The sequence below is a fragment of the Bacillus rossius genome, chromosome 6 (genome assembly GCF_032445375.1).
Source record: "Bacillus rossius redtenbacheri isolate Brsri chromosome 6, Brsri_v3, whole genome shotgun sequence".
Classification (NCBI taxonomy): Eukaryota; Metazoa; Arthropoda; class Insecta; order Phasmatodea; family Bacillidae; genus Bacillus; species Bacillus rossius.
Window position 1 is genome coordinate 63,769,230 of NC_086334.1, and position 22,503 is coordinate 63,791,732.

The window sequence follows — 22,503 nt, forward strand, 5'->3', positions numbered from 1 at the left end:
ACTTCGTGAAAAATTAAGCTTTGAAACTTTATTTAATCTTAACCTCTCACCCCTACCATCAGGAACACACTGGTGGTATAGTAATGATGGCTCAAAGCTTGGAGTCGGAGACGGAGTGAAGAGCTAGGAGTCGCCGTGACCAAGGGGGACATCACAGTCGCATAATTAGTTACAGCGTTTTCTTTAACTCAACTAAGGATTAAAAAAACTACTGGAGTCTAAATACTTAAACTCGAGTGTTATCTGCAAAACTACCTGAAAATGCAATTTATCTCACGAACCGGTAAGAGGCTTTAATAGAATGCACTAGAATGAAACAAAGTGCCTATAATCCCTCCCGGGATCAACACATAATTTATAAATGCACAATACAGAACAGACATAATTTAAAATTCTCGAAAAAATTCACGTGACTTAGACCTATCATAACTTAGAAACATGCAACATAGAAACAATGCCGAACCATACAAATTTGAACCGTCTTAACTTCGAACAATGACAACCAAGAACTGTCATAACATTAAAAAAAAAAAAAAACACAACTCAGAAACACACAACACAGGAACATACAACGTAGAAACATCAAAACTTAGAAAATCATAACTTAGACTATCATATCTTAGAATCATACAACTTACAAGAGTCATAATTAGAAACCCATAACGTATAAACACACAACGCTGAACTACATAACTTGGAATACTCCTAACTTAATAATCTTGTGTGTTTCCAAGTGGAGACAGCGCGAGGCAAAGCTCACCCCACCATCCTGAGGTCGGACCAGGTGCGCACGTCCAGCAGGAGCGTCTGGCTGTTGTCCTCGGGCCTCAGCTCCTGGCTGGTGCTGGTCGCCGTCACGTGGAACACCAGCTGCGTCGTGTTGCCCGGCACCTCCTTCAGGTCCAGCTCCACCGTCAGGTTCACCTGTCCAGGGACAACCCCGCACCTCCTAGCTTCTACCTGAGGTGGTATCGCTAGCCACGTCAGGTTCACCTGCCCAGGGACAACCCCGCACCACGCAGCTTCTACCTGCGGTGGCATGGCTAGCCACGTCAGGTTCACATGCCCAGGGACAACACCGCACCTCGTAGCTTCTACCTGCGGTGGCATGGCTAGCCACGTCAGGTTACCCTGTCCAGGGACAACCCCGCATCTCGCAGCTTCTACCTGCGGCGGCATCGCTAGCCACGTCAAATACACCTGCCCAGGGACAACCCCGCACCACCTAGCTTCTACCTGCGGTGGCATCGCTAGCCACGTCAGGTTCACCTGCCCAGGGACAACCCCGCACTTCCTAGCTTCTACCTGCGGCGGCATCGCTAGCCACGTCAGGTTCACCTGCCCAGGGACAATCCCGCACCTCCTAGCTTCTACCTGCGGTGGCATCGCTAGCCACGTCAGGTTCACCTGCCCAGGGACAACCCCGGACCTCCTAGCTTCTACCTGCGGCGGCATCGCTTGCCACGTCAGGTTACCCTGTCCAGTGACAACCCCGCACCTCCTAGCTTCTACCTGCGGCGGCATCGCTTGCCACGTCAGGTTCACCTGCCCAGGGACAACCCCGCAACTCCTAGCTTCTACCTGCGGCGGCATCGCTTGCCACGTCAGGTTACCCTGTCCAGTGACAACCCGGCACCTCCTAGCTTCTACCTGCGGCGGCATCGCTTGCCATGTCAGGTTCACCTGCCCAGGGACAACCTCTCACCTCGCAGGTTCTACCTGCGGCGGCATCGCTAGCCACGTCAGGTTCACCTGTCCAGGGACAACCCCGCACCTAGTGGCTTCTTCCTGCGGTGGCATGGCTAGCCATGTCAGGTTCACCTGCCCAGGGACAACCCCGCACCTCGTGGCAAGGCTAGCCAAGTCAGGTTCAACTGTTCAGGGACAACCCCGCTCCACGTGGCATCGCTAGCCACGTCAGGTTCACCTGCCCAGGAACAACCACGCACCTCCTAGCTTCTACCTGCGGTGGCATCGCTAGCCACGTCAGGTTCACATGCCCAGGGACAACCTCGCACCTCGCAGCTTCTACCTGCGGCGGCATCGCTAGCCATGTCAGGTTCAACTGTCCAGGGACAACCCCGCACCTCGTGGCTTCTTCCTGCGGTGGCATGGCTAGCCACGTCAGGTTCACCTGCCCAGGGACAACCCCGCACCTCGCAGCTTCTACCTGCGGCGGCATCGCTTGCCACGTCAGGTTCACCTGTCTTGGGACAACCCCGCACCTCGTGGCTTCTTCCTGCGGTGGCATGGCTAGCCACGTCAGGTTACCCTGTCCAGGGACAGCCCCGAACCTCGCAGCTTCTACCTGCGGCGGCATCGCTAGCCACGTCACGTTCACATGCCCAGGGACAACACCGCACCTCGTAGCTTCTACCTGCGGTGGCATGGCTAGCCACGTCAGGTTACCCTGTCCAGGGACAACCCCGCATCTCGCCGCTTCTACCTGCGGCGGCATCGCTAGCCACGTCAAATACACCTGCCCAGGGACAACCCCGCACCTCCTAGCTTCTACCTGCGGTGGCATCGCTAGCCACGTCAGGTTCACCTGCCCAAGGACAACCCCGCACTTCCTAGCTTCTACCTGCGGCGGCATCGCTAGCCACGTCAGGTTCACCTGTCCAGGGACAACCCCGCACCTCCTAGCTTCTACCTGCGGTGGCATCGCTAGCCACGTCAGGTTCACCTGCCAAGGGACAACCTCGCACCTCGCAGCTTCTACCTGCGGCGGAAACGCTAGCCACGTCAGGTTCACCTGTCCAGGGACAACCCCGCACCTCGTGGCTTCTTCCTGCGGTGGCATGGCTAGCCATGTCAGGTTCACCTGCCCAGGGACAACCCTGCACCTCGTGGCAAGGCTAGCCAAGTCAGGTTCAACTGTTCAGGGACAACCCCGCTCCTCGTGGCATTGCTAGCCACGTCAGGTTCACCTGCCCAGGGACAACCCCGCACCTCCTAGCTTCTACCTGCGGTGGCATCGCTAGCCACGTCAGGTTCACATGCCCAGGGACAACCCCGCATCTCTAGGCTTCTTCCTGCGGTCGCATGGCTAGCCACGTCAGGTTCACCTGCCCAGGGACAACCCCGCACCTCGCAGCTTCTACCTGCGGCGGCTACGCTAGCCACGTCAGGTTCACCTGCCCAGGGACAACCCCGCACCACCTAGCTTCTACCTGCGGTGGCATCGCTAGCCACGTCAGGTTACCCTGTCCAGGGACAACCCCGCACATCCTAGCTTCTACCTGCGGCGGCATCGCTTGCCACGTCAGGTTCACCTGCCCAGGTACCACCCCGCACCTCGCAGCTTTTACCTGTGGCGGCATCGCTAGCCACATCAGGTTCACCTGTCCAGGGACAACCCCGCACCTCGCAACTTCTACCTGCGGCGGCGCTTCGCTAGCCACGTCAGGTTACCCTGTCCAGGGACAACCCCGCACCTCGCGGCTTCTACCTGCGGCGGCATCATAAGCCACGTCAGGTTCACCTGTCCAGGGACAACCCCGCACCTCCTAGCTTCTACCTGCGGCGGTATCACTAGCCAAGTAAGGTTCATTTGTCCAGGGACAACCCCGCACCTCCTAGCTTCTATCTGCGGTGGCATCGCTAGCCAAGTCAGGTTACCCTGTCCAGGGACAACCCCGCACCACCTAGCTTCTACCTGCGGCGGCATCGCTTGCCACGTCAGGTTCACCTGTCCAGGGACAACCCCGCACCTCCTAGCTTCTACCTGCGGTGGCATCGCTAGCCACGTCAGGTTCACCTGCCCAGGGACAACCCCACACCTCCTAGCTTCTACCTGCGGCGGCATCGCTTGCCACGTCTGGTTACCCTGTCCAGTGACAACCCCGCACCTCCTAGCTTCTACCTGCGGCGGCATCGCTTGCCACGTCAGGTTCACCTGCCCAGGGACAACCCCGCACCACCTAGCTTCTACCTGCGGTGGCATCGCTAGCCACGTCAGGTTGACCTGCCCAGGGACAACCCCGCCCCTCGCAGCTTCTACCTGCGGTGGCATGGCCAGCCATGTCAGGTTCACCTGCCCAGGGACAACCCCGCACCTTGTGGCAAGGCTAGCCAAGTCAGGTTCAACTGTTCAGGGACAACCCAGCTACTCGTGGCATCGCTAGCCACGTCAGGTTCACCTGCCCAGGGACAACTCCGCACCTCCTAGCTTCTACCTGCGGTGGCATCGCTAGCCACGTCAGGTTCACCTGCCCAGGGACAACCCCGCACCTCGCAGCTTCTACCTGCGGCGGCATCGCTTGCCACGTCAGGTTACCTTGTCCAGTACAACCTCGCACCTCCTAGCTTCTACCTGCGGCGGCATCGCTTGCCACGTCAGGTTCACCTGCCCAGGGACAACCCCGCACCTCCTAGCTTCTACCTGCGGTGGCATCACTAGCCACATCAGGTTCACCTGCCCAGGGACAACCCCACACCTCCTAGCTTCTACCTGCGGCGGCATCGCTTGCCACATCTGGTTACCCTGTCCAGTGACTACCCCGCACCTCCTAGCTTCTACCTGCGGCGGCATCGCTTGCCACGTCAGGTTCACCTGCCCAGGGACAACCCCGCACCTCCTAGCTTCTACCTGCGGTGGCATCGCTAGCCACGTCAGGTTCACCTGCCCAGGGACAACCCCGCACCTCGCAGCTTCTACCTGCGGTGGCATGGCTAGCCATGTCAGGTTCACCTGCCCAGGGACAACCCCGCACCTCGTGGCAAGGCTAGCCAAGTCAGGTTCAACTGTTCAGGGACAACCCAGCTCCTCGTGGCATCGCTAGCCACGTCAGGTTCACCTGCCCAGGGACAACCCCGCACCTCCTAGCTTCTACCTGCGGTGGAATCGCTAGCCACGTCAGGTTCACCTGCCCCGGGACCACCCCGCACCTCGCAGCTTCTACCTGCGGCAGCATTGCTAGCCACGTCAGGTTCACCTGTCCAGGGACAACCCCGCACCTCGTGGCTTCTTCCTGCGTTGGCATGGCTAGCCACGTCAGGTTCACCTGCCCAGGGACAACCCCGCACCTCGCAGCTTCTACCTGCGTCGGCTACGCTAGCCACGTCAGGTTCACCTGCCCAGGGACAACCCCGCACCACCTAGCTTCTACCTGCGGTGGCATCGCTAGCCACGTCAGGTAACCCTGTCCAGGGACAACCCCGCACCTCCTAGTTTCTACCTGCGGCGGCATCGCTTGCCACGTCAGGTTCACCTGCCCAGGGACAACCCCGCACCTCCTAGCTTCTACCTGCGGTGGCATCGCTAGCCACGTCAGGTTCACCTGCCCAGGGACAACCCCGCACCTCGCAGCTTCTACCTGCGGCGGCATCGCTAGCCACGTCAGGTTCACCTGTCCAGGGACAACCCCGCACCTCGTGGCTTCTTCCTGCGGTGGCATGGCTAGCCACGTCAGGTTACCCTGTCCAGGGACAACCCCGCACCTCATAGCTTCTACCTGCGGTGGCATGGCTAGCCACGTCAGGTTACCCTGTCCAGGGACAACCCCGCAACTCGCAGCTTCTACCTGCTGCGGCATCGCTAGCCACGTCAAATTCACCTGCCCAGGGACAACCCCGCACCTCCTAGCTTCTACCTGCGGTGGCATCGCTAGCCAAGTCAGGTTACCCTGTCCAGGGACAACCCCGCACCTCGTGGCTTCTACCTGCGGCGGCATCGCTAGCCACGTCAGGTTCACCTGTCCAGGGACAACCCCGCACCTCGCAGCTTCTACCTGCGGCGGCGCTTCGCTAGCCACGTCAGGTTACCCTGTCCAGGGACAACCCCGCACCTCGCGGCTTCTACCTGCGGCGTCATCATTATCCACGTCAGGTTCACCTGTCCAGGGACAACCCCGCACCTCCTAGCTTCTACCTGCGGCGGCATCGCTAGCCACGTAAGTTTTATTTGTCCAGGGACAACCCCGCACCTCCTAGCTTCTATCTGCGGTGGCATCGCTAGCCAAGTCAGGTTACCCTGTCCAGGGACAACCCCGCACCTCGTGGCTTCTACCTGCGGCGGCATCATTAGCCACGTCAGGTTCACCTGTCCAGGGACAACCCCGCACCTCGCAGCTTCTACCTGAGGCGGCATCGCTAGCCACGTCAGGTTACCCTGTCCAGGGACTACCCCGCACCTCGCAGCTCTACCTGCGGCGGCATCGCTAGCCACGTCAGGATCACCTGTCCAGGGACAACCCCGCACCTCGCAGCTTCTACCTGCGGCGGCATCGCTAGCCACGTCAGGTTACCCTGTCCAGGGGCAACCCCGCACCTCGTGGCTTCTACCTGCGGGGGCATCGCTAGCCACGTCAGGTTACCCTGTCCAGGGACCCCGCACCTCGCGGCTTCTACCTGCGGCGGCATCGCTAGCCACGTCAGGTTACCCTGTCCAGGGACAACCCCGCTCCTCGCAGCTTCTACCTGCGGCGGAATCGCTAGCCACGTCAGGTTCTCTGTCCAGGGACAACCCCGCACCTTGTGGCTTCTACCTGCGGCGGCATCGCTAGCCACGTCAAGTTCACCTGTCCAGGGACAACCCCGCACCTAGCAGCTTCTACCTGTTGCGGCATCGCTAGCCACGTCAGGTTACCCTGTCCAGGGACAACCCCGCACCTAGCAGCTTCTACCTGCAGCGGCATCGCTAGCCACATCAGGTTACCCTGTCCAGGGACAACCCCGCACCTCTCAGCTTCTACCTGCAGCGGAATCGCTAGCCACGTCAGGATACCCTGTCCAGGGACAACCCTGCACCTCGCGGCTTCTACCTGCGGCGGCATTGCTAGCCACATCAGGATACCCTGTCCAGGGACATTCCTGGAGCTCGCAGCTTCTACCTGCGGCGGCATCGCTAGCCACGTCAGGATACCCTGTCCAGGGACAACCCCGCAGCTCGCAGCTTCTACCTGCGGCGGCATCGCTAGCCACGTCAGGTTACCCTGTCCAGGGACAACCCCGCACCTCGTAGCTTCTACCTGCGGCGGCTACGCAAGCCACGTCAGGTTTACCTGTCCAGGGACAACCCCGCACCTCGCAGCTTTTGCCTGCGGCGGCATCGCTAGCCACGTCTGGTTCACCTGTCCAGGGACAACCCCGCACCTCACAGCTTTTACCTGCGGTGGCATCGCTAGTCACGCGGATAACGAACAAAAAAAAATGTGGAAATTCATTTATTATTTCCTACGCTCACTTTTGTAACTTTGCGCTACGGCTTTGTGAGTTCGACTTTCACATCTTTCTACAGTTATCAAGGGCGTACTGAGAGTGAGGGGATATTTGGGGGATATATCTCTCCCCCCCCCCCTGGCAATATTAAAAACAATTATAATACCACCAACCAATAGAAAGAAATTTAAGATCACTCCTGAGAGTAATCCATTGCCAACCTTAATTGATTTTTTTTTTTTCAAATCCAAACAGTGAATGGTGACACTGTAATATGCCATTTTATTGTTTGTCTAACGTCAAGGTATTTTCTATAACTAAATAATCTTATTTAATTCCACCGATTTTTAATTATATTTTCCTGTTACCGTAACAAATACAAATCTGAATGAAAATAATTTGTATTAGTATAGTAATGGATCAAAAGTAATACTCGGAATCGGATTTCCAATTAATCAGCTCATCCCTAAAACACGACTTTAACTATCAAGGTTAAGCAGCATTATGTCAATAGCATAATGATTCAAAGGTCATGAATTGGTGCCACTGGGTTTGTTGTGTGTCATAAGAAAAGTTTGGAATTGTTGACAGAACAGGTTACCTAATGTCTGAACTTAGTGCTGTTGGTAACAAACGGGTGTACATGGATTGAACAGACATGTGACTTTAAGATACAAGGCCTGGTGTAACATCAAGAATGCCGGAACATATAATATTAAGTTGCCAAAATCTGCTCAAGTACTTATAGATATTAGTTTTGGTTAACAAAGTGTAAGTAAATAAGTATGAATCTTAACAGCTGTGCATACTTGTTACCTGCACATGCCTGGTATGGACACAGGAGATGGCCTACCCAAGCAGACTCCAAGGCTAACACTACCGTTGCATCATACAAAGAGTGTAAACTAGCAGAGGTAATTCCTGATACAAGATATTAGATGCGAATTCCCTACATTTAAAACTACTGAAGTCATCTTGGGAGATGTCTTCCAGCTGTTAAGACTGAATGACCTGACAAACAACCACCACCAATTTTAACCTCCACCTCGTCCGCCCTAGCTATTACAGAACGAGGTGATGGAGTAGTAAGCCCTTGTATGTCAATTAAGATTAACCTCGGTTTTAATGCTAGTCTGGCTATTTTTATTTCGGTTTACCATAGTTTCCTAAAATAACTTCCATGAAAAGGTTGTAAATTTCCTTACAAGGCACCATCCACCAACAGCTAAAATGTACTCCATAGCTGGCGATGGACAGAGTATGAATGAATGAATGAGTATATGGAATAGCGCTTAATGCCTCGTTAACATCGTGCTCATTAGAAACAAAAAAAGGTGGTGGCAGAATTCATGTTGTGGGAAACAAGAGTACCACTATATCCACCACATTTCCTTCCCACTTGCTAAAAACCTGGTTCAACTCCATGGGGCATCGAACCAGGATAGCCTTCAAGAGAGAGGTGAGATCCAACTACTTAAACCTAATGGACAGTGAAACAGCAAATATTATAGGAACATATTTGCTGCTACTCAGTCTAGCAGCTAGGCCCAGGGAACGCTACCATCCCTAGCAAACACAATACATACCAGATCATGAACAGTGCATTTTGCCGGCTGACCTGGCTGACAAAAATAACAACAACCCAGGACTGTCTCTAGAGAAATTTTCTGCAGGTCTGAGAGTGGATGATGCCCAGTAGTCAGTCGATACACATTCCATGGGTCCTGCACCCTGCACCAGTCCAATCACCCTGTGGCACAGCGCAGAGTCTCCCAGTCAGCCGCGACAGCTGCACGCCCTAGTTTGGGGCAAAGTCAAAAGAAGTCATGCACTCTGTCCTCCTGAATCCCGCAACCCCTTCCGAGTGGATAAGCTGTAGTCCAGGATGAGTTGCTGCCACCATTTCCCTAACGAGATGAAGTGTTGGGACTTGCACAGTCACGTAATATGGCCTTCAGGAGAAAACAAACTTCACAGGTTAGTCAAATTATGTAATTATTTCCTTTATCTTAAGTCACGACAGTGCAAACAAAAGTTATTTTTACACATCTGGCTTTTTTTTTTAAAAATAAAAGACCTTGTAAATACATTAAGGTTAACATTAAACAGTAATTTTACAAGAAAAAACATCGAAAATTTGCCGAATGTTTTGCTGTGTATTTTCACTTATCCTTGTGTTCATTAGCTGCTTTTCCAGCCATGAAGGGCGGTATGTATATAGTGGATTTCAAGTCTGCTTCCTCAGGAGTATTAACAGCAGGTGAAGGTATTGTCGCAGCGAGCTCCATAATGCTCAAATTGCTGCCGCAAGTACCCAAATTCTGTGTGTGCCACAGCTTCTGTGTGCTGTGAAGCCGGGGCTGGATCTAGGGAACAGACTCTGAACTACTGTCCCTAGTTTCTCTCTGTGTCCTATATTGGATTCCACCCCTCGTCGCCATGTTTACAAATAAACACAGTAACACGAAACAAAAACAAAGAACACCCTATCCGACCTCGCTGTTGGGCTACGATCTGTAAGGTGACTGACTCTATGCTCCTACAATGTGTGCTATAAATCCAGTTACCTGTGTACTCTGTGTGCCACTCAGCTGCACACCTCCTGAGGAACGAGACGCTGCAGTGACACAGATTGTTCCGACATAGGCCGGCATTCTCAACCGAACGTTCCCCTCCCACATGTGCGCACTATCAGGGTAGGGTGGGAGAAATTTCCAGTTCGACTAATATAAATTCTATTGAAACAGATCTGTTGGGGATCACTCGGGAAGTGGCACAGACTCACCGGACTGGCGCCGGGGCGGAGCGGGTCGGCCACGTCGCAGCGCACCAGCAGCAGCGGGCCCTCGAGCGCGCGGCAGGAGGAGGGCATCCTGGCCGGCGAGGCGGCCGCCGGAGCCTCCAGCAACACGCGCGCGAGGAAGGCCGGGTCTTCACGGCCGAGCAGGGAGACGACCACCGCCACTGTCGACTGCCTGCCGAGCACTAGGGGCGCCCTGCCGGCACCGGGACCGGGCCCGTAGTACACCAACCACTACCAGTACCTCTACCGTGGAGAACCACCCGTGACACACCACTATGAGTACCTCTACAGTGGAGAACCACCAGTGACACACCACTACGAGTACCTCTACCGTGGAGAACAACCAGTGACACACCACTACAAGTCACTCTACCGTGGAGAACCACCAGTTCTACATCACCACGAGTACCTCTACCGTGGAGAACCACCAGTGACACACCAACACCAGTACCTCTATGTGGAGAACCACCAGTGACACACCACCACGAGTACCTCTACCGTGGAGAACCACAAGTGACACACCACCACGAGTACCTCCACCGTGAAGAACCACCAGTGACACTAAACTACGAGTACCTCTACCGTGGAGAACCACCAGTTACACACCACCACGAGTACCTCTACCATGGAGAACCACCAGTGACACACCACTACGAGTACGTCTATCGTGGAGAACCACCAGTGACACAAAACTACGAGTACCTCTACCGTGGAGAACCACCAGTGACACACCACTACGAGTACCTCTACCGTGGAGAACAACCAGTGACACACCACTACGAGTTGCTCTACCGTGGAGAACCACCAGTGGCCTATTTCATAAAACTAGAAGTCTACAAGTTACTAGTTACAAGTTACAAGGGAATTTCTTACAAGTGTGAATCTGAAGTGTTTCACAAAGAAAGTTGCTTGACTTGTAGAAGTTGGTGCACTTGTAATACATACCTACAAGTTTACGAGTCAGCTGTTTATGGTTCGTGTTTTGATTATGTAACGAATTTGTAGGTTATAGTTGCGAAGTGTATGCTGATAAAAATGATTTCATTGACAGCATTTACAAATGTTTTGATACATCTGTGTACTGTTGCTTTGGAAATACCATGCATATATCCAGCTGCATGGTACTGTCCGCCATTTCCCAACAAATGTAGAGAGACAAATATTTGTTCCCTTGCAGATAACGATTTATTTCTTCGTGTATGGTGATCCAATAAATGGCCTATATCTTGTACTAGCTCCTCCAGTTTAACAGCACTCATGCGGAACCTTTCGTTATACTCAAATACTGTGCCAAGTCCCATGTTCACTCTCTTTCTAAAATTGTGTGGTCACCTCATAACCTCAATATCTGTATCATTTTCATCAGAATCGGTAAATATAATAATATCCATTGTATTCTAAGATGTTATAATATCATTCTATACACAAGCATAGATTATTAATGATTTAGAACTAATATAATTAAACTTACACAATATTCTACCTATGTATTGACACTAGTAGCAATTTCTCACAAGTTACAAATGCTTGCAAGCTACAAGTTTGTTTATGAAACAAAAACATTTATTTACTTGTAAAATTAACTTGTAACTTGTAGCATTTCACTTGTAACTACAAGTATTTACTTGTAGTTTATAAAACAACATTATCAAAGTTTTTACAAGTTACTAGCAAAGTTACTTGTAACTTGTAGACTTGTAGTTTTATGAAATAGGCCACAGTTCTACATCACCACGAGTACCTCTACTGTGAAGAACCACCAGTGACACACCACCATGAGTACCTCTAGCGTGGAGAACCACCAGTGACACACCAACACCAGTACCTCTATGTGGAGAACCACCAGTGACACACCACCACGAGTACCTCTAGCGTGGAGAACCACCAGTGACACACCACCACGAGTACCTCTACCGTGGAGAACCACCAAAGACACTCCACTACGAGTACCTCTACCGTGGAGAACCACCAAAGACACTCCACTACGAGTACCTCTACCGTGGAGAACCACCAAAGACACTCCACTACGAGTACCTCTACCGTGGAGAACCACCAAAGACACTCCACTACGAGTACCTCTACCGTGAAGAACCACCAAAGACACTCCACTACGAGTACCTCTACCGTGGAGAACCACCAAAGACACTCCACTACTAGTATCTCTACCGTGGAGAACCACCAGTGACACTCCACTACGAGTACCTCTACAGTAGAGAACCACCAGTGACACTCCACTACGAGTACCTCTACAGTAGAGAACCACCAGTGACACACCACCACCAGTACCTCTACCGTGGAGAACCACCAGTGAAACTAAACTACGAGTACCTCTACCGTGGAGAACCACCAGTGACACACCACTACGAGTACTTCTACAGTGGAGAACCACCAGTGACACTCCTCTACGAGTACCTTTACAGTGCAGAACCACCAGTGACACACCACTACGAGTACCTCTACAGTGGAGAACCACCAGTGACACACCACTACGAGTACCTCTACAGTGGAGAACCACCAGTGACACACCACTACGAGTACCTCTACCGTGGAGAACCACCAGTGACACACCACTACGAGTACCTCTACCGTGGAGAACCACCAGTGACACACCACAACGAGTACCTCTACAGTGGAGTACCACCAGTGACACACCACTACGAGTACCTCTACCGTGGAGAACCACCAGTGACACACCACTACGAGTACGTCTACCGTGGAGAACAACCAGTGACACACCACTACGAGTACCTCTACCGTGGAGAACCACCAGTGCCACACCACTACGAGTACCTCTACCGTGGAGAACCACCAGTGACACACCACTACGAGTACCTCTACCGTGGAGAACCACCAGTGACACACCACTATGAGTACCTCTACCGTGGAGAACCACCAGTGCAACACCACTACGAGTACCTCTACCGTGGAGAACCACGAGTGACACTCCACTACGAGTACCTCTACCGTGGAGAACCACCAGTGACACTCCACTACGAGTACCTCTACCGTGGAGAACCACCAGTGACACACCACTACGAGTACCTCTACCGTGGAGAACCACCAGTGACACACCACTACGAGTACCTCTACCGTGGAGAACCACCATTGACACTCCACTACGAGCACCTCTACAGTGGAGAACCACCAGTGACACTCCACTACGAGTACCTCTACCGTGGAGAACCACCAGTGACACTCCACTACGAGTACCTCTACCGTAGAGAACCACCAGTGACACACCTGGCCGATTCTTACCCTTTTATACCAGTTGCACTTGATAGAAATAAACACTATGTAGCAATGGCGAAGCGTGTCTACTTAATGTTGGACAATGGGAAAGTTTGTATACATTATTTATATTCCAGAACAATTTACTGGAAGCTAAATTAAGTAGTGAATATTTGATATAATGTATTAGTAAGAAGGGTTAAAGAGACACAAGATTGGCCAATCACCTGAGTGACTTGGTGAGAGAGAAAAAAACTTAGTTAATTTCTACAAGTGTTTTGCTACAAATTAAAGAAGTAACCCTTGAGATATCATCATTTTAATTTTTTTAATTAGTTGCCAAGCAGTGTGTGTTTACTTATCTGGCACTAAAATATTTAATTTATAGAATTAAGTTTTTCATACACAGAAGTTAATTTCACTTTAAAATGAACGTAATTTTAAGGGAGAAAAACAATTAAAAATAACTCAAATATAGAAGGGAATATGAGTTTTATGGTCAGAGGACAAATCATTTGCCCATTAAAAATTTTATTTGTAATTTTTTAAGTTTCCAACCGATTATAATTTTTAACTAAGCACTGTTTTATCTATTGGAAAATTTTAGCCTTCTGCAGGATGAATATATGTTCAAAATCTATCATTTTAATCCTTAGTGCTGGTAACCTATGCAAAAAAAAACATTTTTTACATGCTCGTTAGCTCCCATTTTTTTCAGTAGTAATAGCCACACATATTTTTTGTTAAGAACAATTTATATGCTAAAATAAATACATAATATATGCCTGATGTTATAAACAAACTGGAAAATGTATTCTCACAAAGTTTGAAACGAATTCTTTGCGGAAAAAAAAAATATTTGTGATTCTTTTAAACCACTGCTTTTGAAGGGTTACTTTACTATCAGACTTTCCTGAACTGCAATTTTAATTTTTTATCAAACTGCCTTATTATCACTTTACCATTAGTGTTCTAAATATAGGGGGAAGAGGGGACAAGTTTGAACAGAAAACCCTATAGATAATTAAATTTATCCTTATTTACTACACTAAAATTTATTTTTCAACTTGCGAAATGAAAACCCTTAATTAACCAAATGAAGATGTGTCCGGTCCTTTGTACACTACTTTGCCACACTGTTCACCAGCATTCACATCTTCGCCTCGTCGGTACTACCTTCCCCCAGGAAGTCGCCACAAGGTAGTTCATCGCCGGGGTCACTACCACAACCCGCTGGGGTCACTACCACAACCCGCCGGGGTCACTACCACCACTCCACCTGCTGGTGTCACTCGAGGACCCGCCAGTGTCGCCTCCCCCCCTCGGACTGCCGCTGCTGTCGGACTCTCGGCCAAGGCCTTCTACAGTATGCACCCTCTCCGACAACCCTCCAATGTCTGGTAGCCTGCCGACCTCATTACATCACGGGGGTGAAGGAAGGACCCTTTTGGACGCCTATTGGCATCAGCGCGTCATCAGCAGTTATCACAGTTTAGGCGTGGTGGCACGTGACGCCGCTTCACACTTATTAAGGTGATTAAGCCATGCCATCTTGCAATTTTAGGTATTCTTACACAGCTTGCAATAAAGCTTCTGTGCTAAATATTTTGGGTAGACGTGGCTACATTTTTAAGTCAACACTTGTGAACTAATGTAATTATCAAGATAGCTGTAGTCGCCCGTGTGAAATAATGAGTTATTTCCTCGCGGCGCTTACAGACTAAAGCCTGTTAGTAAATATGTGCTTGCAACAAGACACAGAAGTTCTGGTGGATACGTTTTATGCCTTTACAAGCCCAAAATTGTGCTGCATAGTTCATATTTAGAATTATATCAAAACTATTGCAAAAAATTGAAGATGGCGGGGTCAAATCACACGCTAGGTTCAAAATTGCGGGAGTTTGCGACAGGTCGAAGGCGATGTGCACTACTGGTTACGCCGAAGGACGGAGATGGACTGGCTGCGCAGCCATGAACATATGCAGTAACATCAGCCAAATGGCACTGACCCGAGGTCGGGGCAGCGACACCAGAGAGCAGACACCAGAGAGCAGCGACACCAGAGAGCAGACACCAGAGGGCAGCGACACCCTGGGAGCTGCGAAAACAGAAGGCAGCAACACCCTGAGAGCTGCGACACCAAAGGACAGGGACACCGGAAGGCAGCGACACCAGAAAGCAGACACCAGAGGGCAGAGACACCCTGAGAGCTGCGAAAACAGAGGGCAGCCACACCCTGAGAGCTGCGACACCAAAGGACAGGGACACCGGAGGGCAGCGACACCTAAGAGCAGACACCAGAGGGCAGAGACACCCTGAGAGCTGCGAAAACAGAAGGCAGCGACACCCTGAGAGCTGCGACACCAAAGGACAGGGACACCGGAGGGCAGAGACACCAGAGAGCAGACACCAGAGGGCAGCGACACCAGAGAGCAGACACCAGAGGGCAGCGACACCCTGAGAGCTGCGAAAACAGAAGGCAGTAACACCCTGAGAGTTGCGACAACAAAGGACAGGGACACCGGAGGGCAGCGACACCAGAGAGCAGACACCAGAGGGCAGCGACACCCTGAGAGCTGCGAAAACAGAGGGCAGTGACACCCTGAGAGCTGCGACACCAAAGGACAGGGACACCGGAGGGCAGAGACACCAGAGAGCAGACACCAGAGGTCAGCAACACCCTGAGAAATGCGACACCAAAGGACAGGGACACCGGAGGGCAGCGACACCAGAGAGCAGACACCAAAGGGCAGCGACACCCTGAGAGCTGCGACACCAAAAGACAGGGACACCGGAGGGCAGAGACACCAGAGAGCAGACACCAGAGGGCAGCGACACCCTTAGAGCTGCGACACCAAAGGACAGAGACAACGGAGGGCAGACACCAGAGAGCAGACACCAAAGGGCAGCGACACCCTGAGAGCTGCGACACCAAAAGACAGGGACACCGGAGGGCAGAGACACCAGAGAGCAGACACCAGAGGGCAGCGACACCCTGAGAGCTGCGACACCAAAGGACAGAGACAACGGAGGGCAGACACCAGAGGGCAGTGACACCCTGAGAGCTGCGACACCAAAGGACAGGGACACCGGAGGGCAGACATCAGAGGGCAGCGACACCCTGAGAGCTGCGACACCAAAGGACAGGGACACCGGAGGGCAGACACCATAAAGCAGACACCAGAGGGCAGCGACACCCTGAGAGCTGCGACACCAAAGGACAGGGACACCGGAGGGCAGCGACACCAGAGAGCAGACACCAGAGGGCAGCCACACCCTGAGAGCTGCGACACCAAAGGACAGGGACACCGGAGGGCAGCGACACCATAGAACAGACACCAGAGGGCAGCCTCACCCTGAGAGCTACGACACCAAAGGACAGGGACACCGGAGGGCAGCGAGACCAGAGAGCAGACACCAGAGGGCTGCGACATCCTGAGAGCTGCGACACCAAAGGACAGGGACACCGGAGTGCAGAGACACCAGAGAGCAGACACCAGAGGGCAGCGACACAATGAGAGCTGCGACACCAAAGGACAGGGACAACGGAGGGCAGACACCAGAGGGCAGCGACACCCTTTGAGCTGCGACACCAGAGGACAGGGATACCGGAGAGCAGACACCAGAGGGCAGCGACACCCTGAGAGCTGCGACACCAAAGGACAGGGACACCGGAGGGCAGACACCAGAGAGCAGACACCAGAGGGCAGCGACACCCTGAAAGCTGCGACACCAAAGGAAAGGGACACTGGAGGGCAGACACCAGAGGGCAGTGACACCCTGAGAGCTGCGACACCAAAGGACAGGGACACCGGAGGGCAGACACCAGAGGGCAGCGACACCCTGAGAGCTGCGACACCAAAGGACAGGGACACCGGAGGGCAGCGACACCAGAGGGCAGCGACACCAGAGAGCAGACACCAGAGGGCAGCGACACCCTGAGAGCTGCGACACCAAAGGACAGGGACACTGGAGGGCAGACACCAGAGAGCAGTGACACCCTGAGAGCTGCGACACCAAAGGACAGGGACAATGGAGAGCAGACTCCAGATGCAGCGACACCAGAGAGCAGACACCAGAGAGCAGCGACACCCTGAGAGCTGCGAAAACAGAAGGCAGTAACACCCTGAGAGCTGCGACACCAAAGGAAAGGGACACCGGAGGGCAGAGACACCAGAGAGAAGACACCAGAGGGCAGGACACCCTGAGAGCTGCGACACCAAAGGACAGAGACACCGGAGGACAGACACCAGAGGGCAGCGACACCCTGAGAGCTGCGACATAAAAGAAAAGGGACACCGGAGGGCAGTCACCAGAGGGCAGCGACACCCTGAGAGCTGCGACACCAAAGGACAGGGACACCGGAGGGCAGAGACACCAAAGAGCAGACACCAGAGGGCAGCGACAACCTGATAGCTGCGAAAACAGAAGGCAGTAACACCCTGAGAGCTGCGACACCAAAGGACAGGGACACCGGAGGGCAGAGACACCAGAGAGCAGACACCAGATGGCAGCGACACCCTTAGAGCGGCGACACCAAAGGACAGGGACACCGGAGGGCAGACACCAGAGGGCAGCGACATCCTGAGAGCTGCGACACCAAAGGACAGGGACACCGGAGGGCAGACATCAGAGGGCAGCGACACCCTGAGAGCTGCGACACCAAAGGACAGGGACACCGGAGGGCAGACACCAGAGGGCAGTGACACCCTGAGAGCTGCGACACCAAAGGACAGGGACACCGGAGGGCAGACACCAGAGGGCAGCGACACCCTGAGAGCTGCGACACCAAAGGACAGGGACACCGGAGGGCAGAGACACCAGAGAGCAGACACCAGAGGGCAGCGACAACCTGATAGCTGCGAAAACAGAAGGCAGTAACACCCTGAGAGCTGCGACACCAAAGGACAGGGACACCGGAGGGCAGAGACACCAGAGAGCAGACACCAGATGGCAGCGACACCCTTAGAGCGGCGACACCAAAGGACAGGGACACCGGAGGGCAGACACCAGAGGGCAGCGACATCCTGAGAGCTGCGACACCAAAGGACAGGGACACCGGAGGGCAGACATCAGAGGGCAGCGACACCCTGAGAGCTGCGACACCAAAGGACAGGGACACCGGAGGGCAGACACCAGAGGGCAGTGACACCCTGAGAGCTGCGACACCAAAGGACAGGGACACCGGAGGGCAGACACCAGAGGGCAGCGACACCCTGACAGCTGCGACACAAAAGGACAGGGACACCGGAGGGCAGACACCAGTGGGCAGCGACACCCTGAGAGCTGCGACACCAAAGGACAGGGACAACGGAGGGCAGACACCAGAGGGCAGCGACACCCTGAGAGCTGCGACACCAAAGGACAGGGACACCAGAGGGCAGCGACACCAGATAGCAGACACCAGAGGGCAGCCCCACCCTGAGAGCTGCGAAACCAAAGGCAAGGGACACCGGAGGGCAGCGACACCAGAGAGCAGACACCAGAGGGCAGCGACACCCTGAGAGCTGCGACACCAAAAGACAGGGACACTGGAGGGCAGAGACACCAGAGAGCAGACACCAGAGGGCAGCGACACACTGAGAGCTGCGACACCAAAGGACAGGGACACCGGAGGGCCGACACCAGAGAGCAGACACCAGAGGGCAGCGACACCCTGAGAGCTGCGACACCAAAGGAGAGGGACACCGGAGGGCAGACACCAGAGGGCAGTGACACCCTGAGAGCTGCGACACCAAAGGACAGGGACACCGAAGGCAGACACCAGAGGGCTGCGACACCCTAAGAGCTGCGACACCAAAAGACAGGGACATTGGAGGGCAGCGACACCAGAGAGCAGACACCAGAGGGCAGCGACAGCCTGAGAGCTGCGACACCAAAGGACAGGGACACCGGAGGGCAGACACTAGAGAGCAGCGACACCCTGAGAGCTGCGACACCAAAGGACAGGGACACCGGAGGGCAGACACCAGAGGGCAGCGACACCTTGAGAGCTGCGACACCAAAGGACAGGGACACCGGAGGGCTGCGACACCAGAGAGCAGACACCGGAGGGCAGCGACACCCAGAGAGCTGCGACACCAAAGGACAGGGACACCGGAGTGCAGACTCCAGAGGGCAGCGACACTAGAGAGCAGACACCAGAGGGCAGCGACACCCTGAGAGCTGCGAAAACAGAAGGCAGTAACACCCTGAGAGCTGCGACACCAAAGGACAGGGACACCGGAGGGCAGAGTCCCCAGAGAGCAGACACCAGAGGGCAGCGACACCCTGAGAGCTGCGACACCAAAGGACAGGGACACCGGAGGGCAGACACCAGAGGGCAGTGACACCCTGAGAGCTGCGACACCAAAGGACAGGGACACCGGAGTGCAGACTCCAGAGGGCAGCGACACTAGAGAGCAGACACCAGAGGGCAGCGACACCCTGAGAGCTGCGAAAACAGAAGGCAGTAACACCCTGAGAGCTGCGACACCAAAGGACAGGGACACCGGAGGGCAGAGTCCCCAGAGAGCAGACACCAGAGGGCAGCGACACCCTGAGAGCTGCGACACCAAAGGACAGGGACACCTGAGGGCAGACAGCAGAGGGCAGCGACACCCTGAGAGCTGCGACACCAAAGGACAGGGACACCGGAGGGCAGACACCAGAGGGCAGCGACACACTGAGAGCTGCGACACTAAAGGACAGGGACACCGGAGGGCAGACACCAGAGGGCAGCGTTATTTTGAGAGCTGCGACACTAAAAAACAGGGACACCGGAGGGCAGACACCAGAGGGCAGCGACACCTTGAGAGCTGCGATACCAAAGGACAGGGACACCGGAGGGCAGACACCAGAGGGCAGCGACACCCTGAGAGCTGCGACACCAAAGGACAGGGACACCGGAGGGCAGACACCAGAGGGCAGTGACACCCTGACAGCTGCGACACCAAAGACAGGGACACCGGAGGGCAGACACCAGAGGGCAGCGACACCCCGAGAGCTGCGACACCAAAGGACAGGGACACCGGAGGGCAGACACCAGAGGGCAGCGACACCCTGAGTGCTTCGACACCAAAGGACAGGGACACCGGAGGGCAGAGACACCAGAGAGCAGACACCAGAGGGCAGTGACACCCTGAGAGCTGCGACACCAAAGGACAGGGTCACCGGAGGGCAGCGACACACTGAATTCTGCGAAAACAGAGGGCTGCGACACCAGAGAGCAGACACCAGAGGGCATAGACACCAGAGAGCAGACTCCAGAGGGCAGCGAAACCAGAGAGCAGACACCAGAGAGCAGACACCAGAAGGCAGAGACACCAGAGAGCAGACACCAGAGAGCAGCGACACCCTGAGAGCTACGAAAACAGAGGGCAGCGACACCCTGAGAGCTGCGACACCAAAGGACAGGGACACTGGAGGGCAGGGACACCGGAGAGCAGACACCAGAGGGCAGAGACACCAGAGAGCTGACACCAGAGGGCAGCGACATCAGAGAGCTGACACCAGAGAGCAGACACCAGAGGCCAGCGACACCAGAGAGCAGACACCAGAGGGCAGCGACACCCTGAGAGCTGCGAAAACAGAAGGCAGTGACACCCTGAGAGCTGCGACACCAAAGGACAGGGACACCGGAGGGCAGCGACACCGGAGAGCAGACACCAGAGAGCAGACACCAGAGGGCAGCGACACTCTGAGAGCTGTGAAAACAGAAGGCAGCGACACCCTGAGAGCTGCGACACCAAAGGACAGGGACACCAGAGGACCGTGACACCAAAATGACAGTGACACCAAAGGACAGTGACACCAGAGGGCAGCGACATCAGAAAGCAGACCCCAGAGGGCAGCGACACCAGAGGGCAGCGACACCAGAGAGCAGCGACACCATGGGCAGCAACACCAGAGAGCAGCGACACCAGAGAGCAGCGACACCAGAGAGCAGCGACACCAGAGAGCAGCGACACCAGAGAGCAGCGACACCTGAGAGCAGCGACACCAGAGAGCAGCGACACCAGAGAGCAGCGACACCAGAGAGCAGACACCAGAGAGCAGCGACACCAGAGAGCAGCGACACCAGAGAGCAGCGACACCAGAGAGCAGCGACACCAGAGAGCAGCGACACCAGAGAGCAGCGACACTAGAGAGCAGACACCAGAGAGCAGACACCAGAGGGCAGCTACTCACGCAGCGCTGACGAGCTTCGCGCGCAGCTTCAGGTCCGTGCGACAGGCGTCGTCCTGCTGACAGCCCGTCGCGAACGGGACGCGTAGCAGAGCGGAGTTCGGGTCACTGGGGTTCACCACGGGGCAGTCCTGGCAGAAGTCTGCAAAACCAGCCCCGTACACCGTACTCATGTTTGCCATGCCGCAGTGCTGCCTATCCATCAGCATCACATTTTATGTAAACTATAGAACATGCTTACTACAAACGTGATCAAGTTTACCACAACTATTATACCCTACAAAACAATTAACACACTTGTACAAATAATAAATGCACGAAAAAATTGAAAAGTTACATAGTCAAAAACAAACTTTAGAAAAGTTCTACCTTTTTATAATCATTTAATGATGCAAGAATTGCATACACAGAGTCTTGAATATCATTGGGGATAAATTTATTTCACAGCACACCTTATAAGTTGAACCGAATTCAAACAAACTCAATTTTACCTAATTGCTGTGCATTATATGTAGGGAACAGCAAACAAGTTATATGCGCAAGATGTATTGTACGAAACTCTGATAGAAACAGGGTATTTTTTACCTTGTATCAAGTTTCTCCTTTTACGTTGTAATTAAAACTCCGTGATTGCGTAGCTGGTAATATTATTTATAAATAGTTTGGTAAATTCGTAAAACGTAGCAGCACTGGCACCATAACGTACTGCTACGTGTCGTGAATGCAGCTGTAGCAGATGTAAGAGGTGTGCGACAATGCTCTTGAAGAGAGGACACAGTGCACTTGCTCTTGCCTCTTGAAGGCTCGATACTGATGGAACAAGGCTACACTGATTGGGCAACGAACCAGCCAGCCTGCTCAGCATGTATCATTTTTAACACGAGGTAAAGTGCGGATGGAACACTGGTACGAAAAAATAGAACAGGATGGGAATACCTCTTTAAAAGAACACTTCACAGTAGTATGTAATAGGGCATACTGGCACAGGCTTCAGGCTGTGGTGCCAGTGGTGACGACCGCCATCTTGGATTCTGACGTCATGGCGGCCATCTTGTATGTCCGTGACCTTGAACTTGACCTTAACCTTTGACCTTCAAAACTTGCCAAAATTTGCCCAAAATTCGCCAAAATTTCCATTTTTTTGA

General features: G+C 53.7%; 1 protein-coding gene across 1 annotated transcript in view; it reads right to left on the minus strand.

Annotated features, from left to right (window-relative positions):
* The window catches only part of LOC134533559 (integrin alpha-9-like), a 192,959-nt gene that overhangs the window by 36,987 nt on the left and 133,469 nt on the right, over positions 1-22,503 (minus strand). The window contains exons 15-17 of the mRNA XM_063371095.1: positions 21,362-21,500; positions 9,947-10,157; positions 761-924 (exon numbers count right to left, since the gene is read on the minus strand). Of these exons, the coding sequence (XP_063227165.1) occupies positions 761-924; positions 9,947-10,157; positions 21,362-21,500 (514 nt within the window). The remainder of the gene's footprint in view (positions 1-760; positions 925-9,946; positions 10,158-21,361; positions 21,501-22,503) is intronic.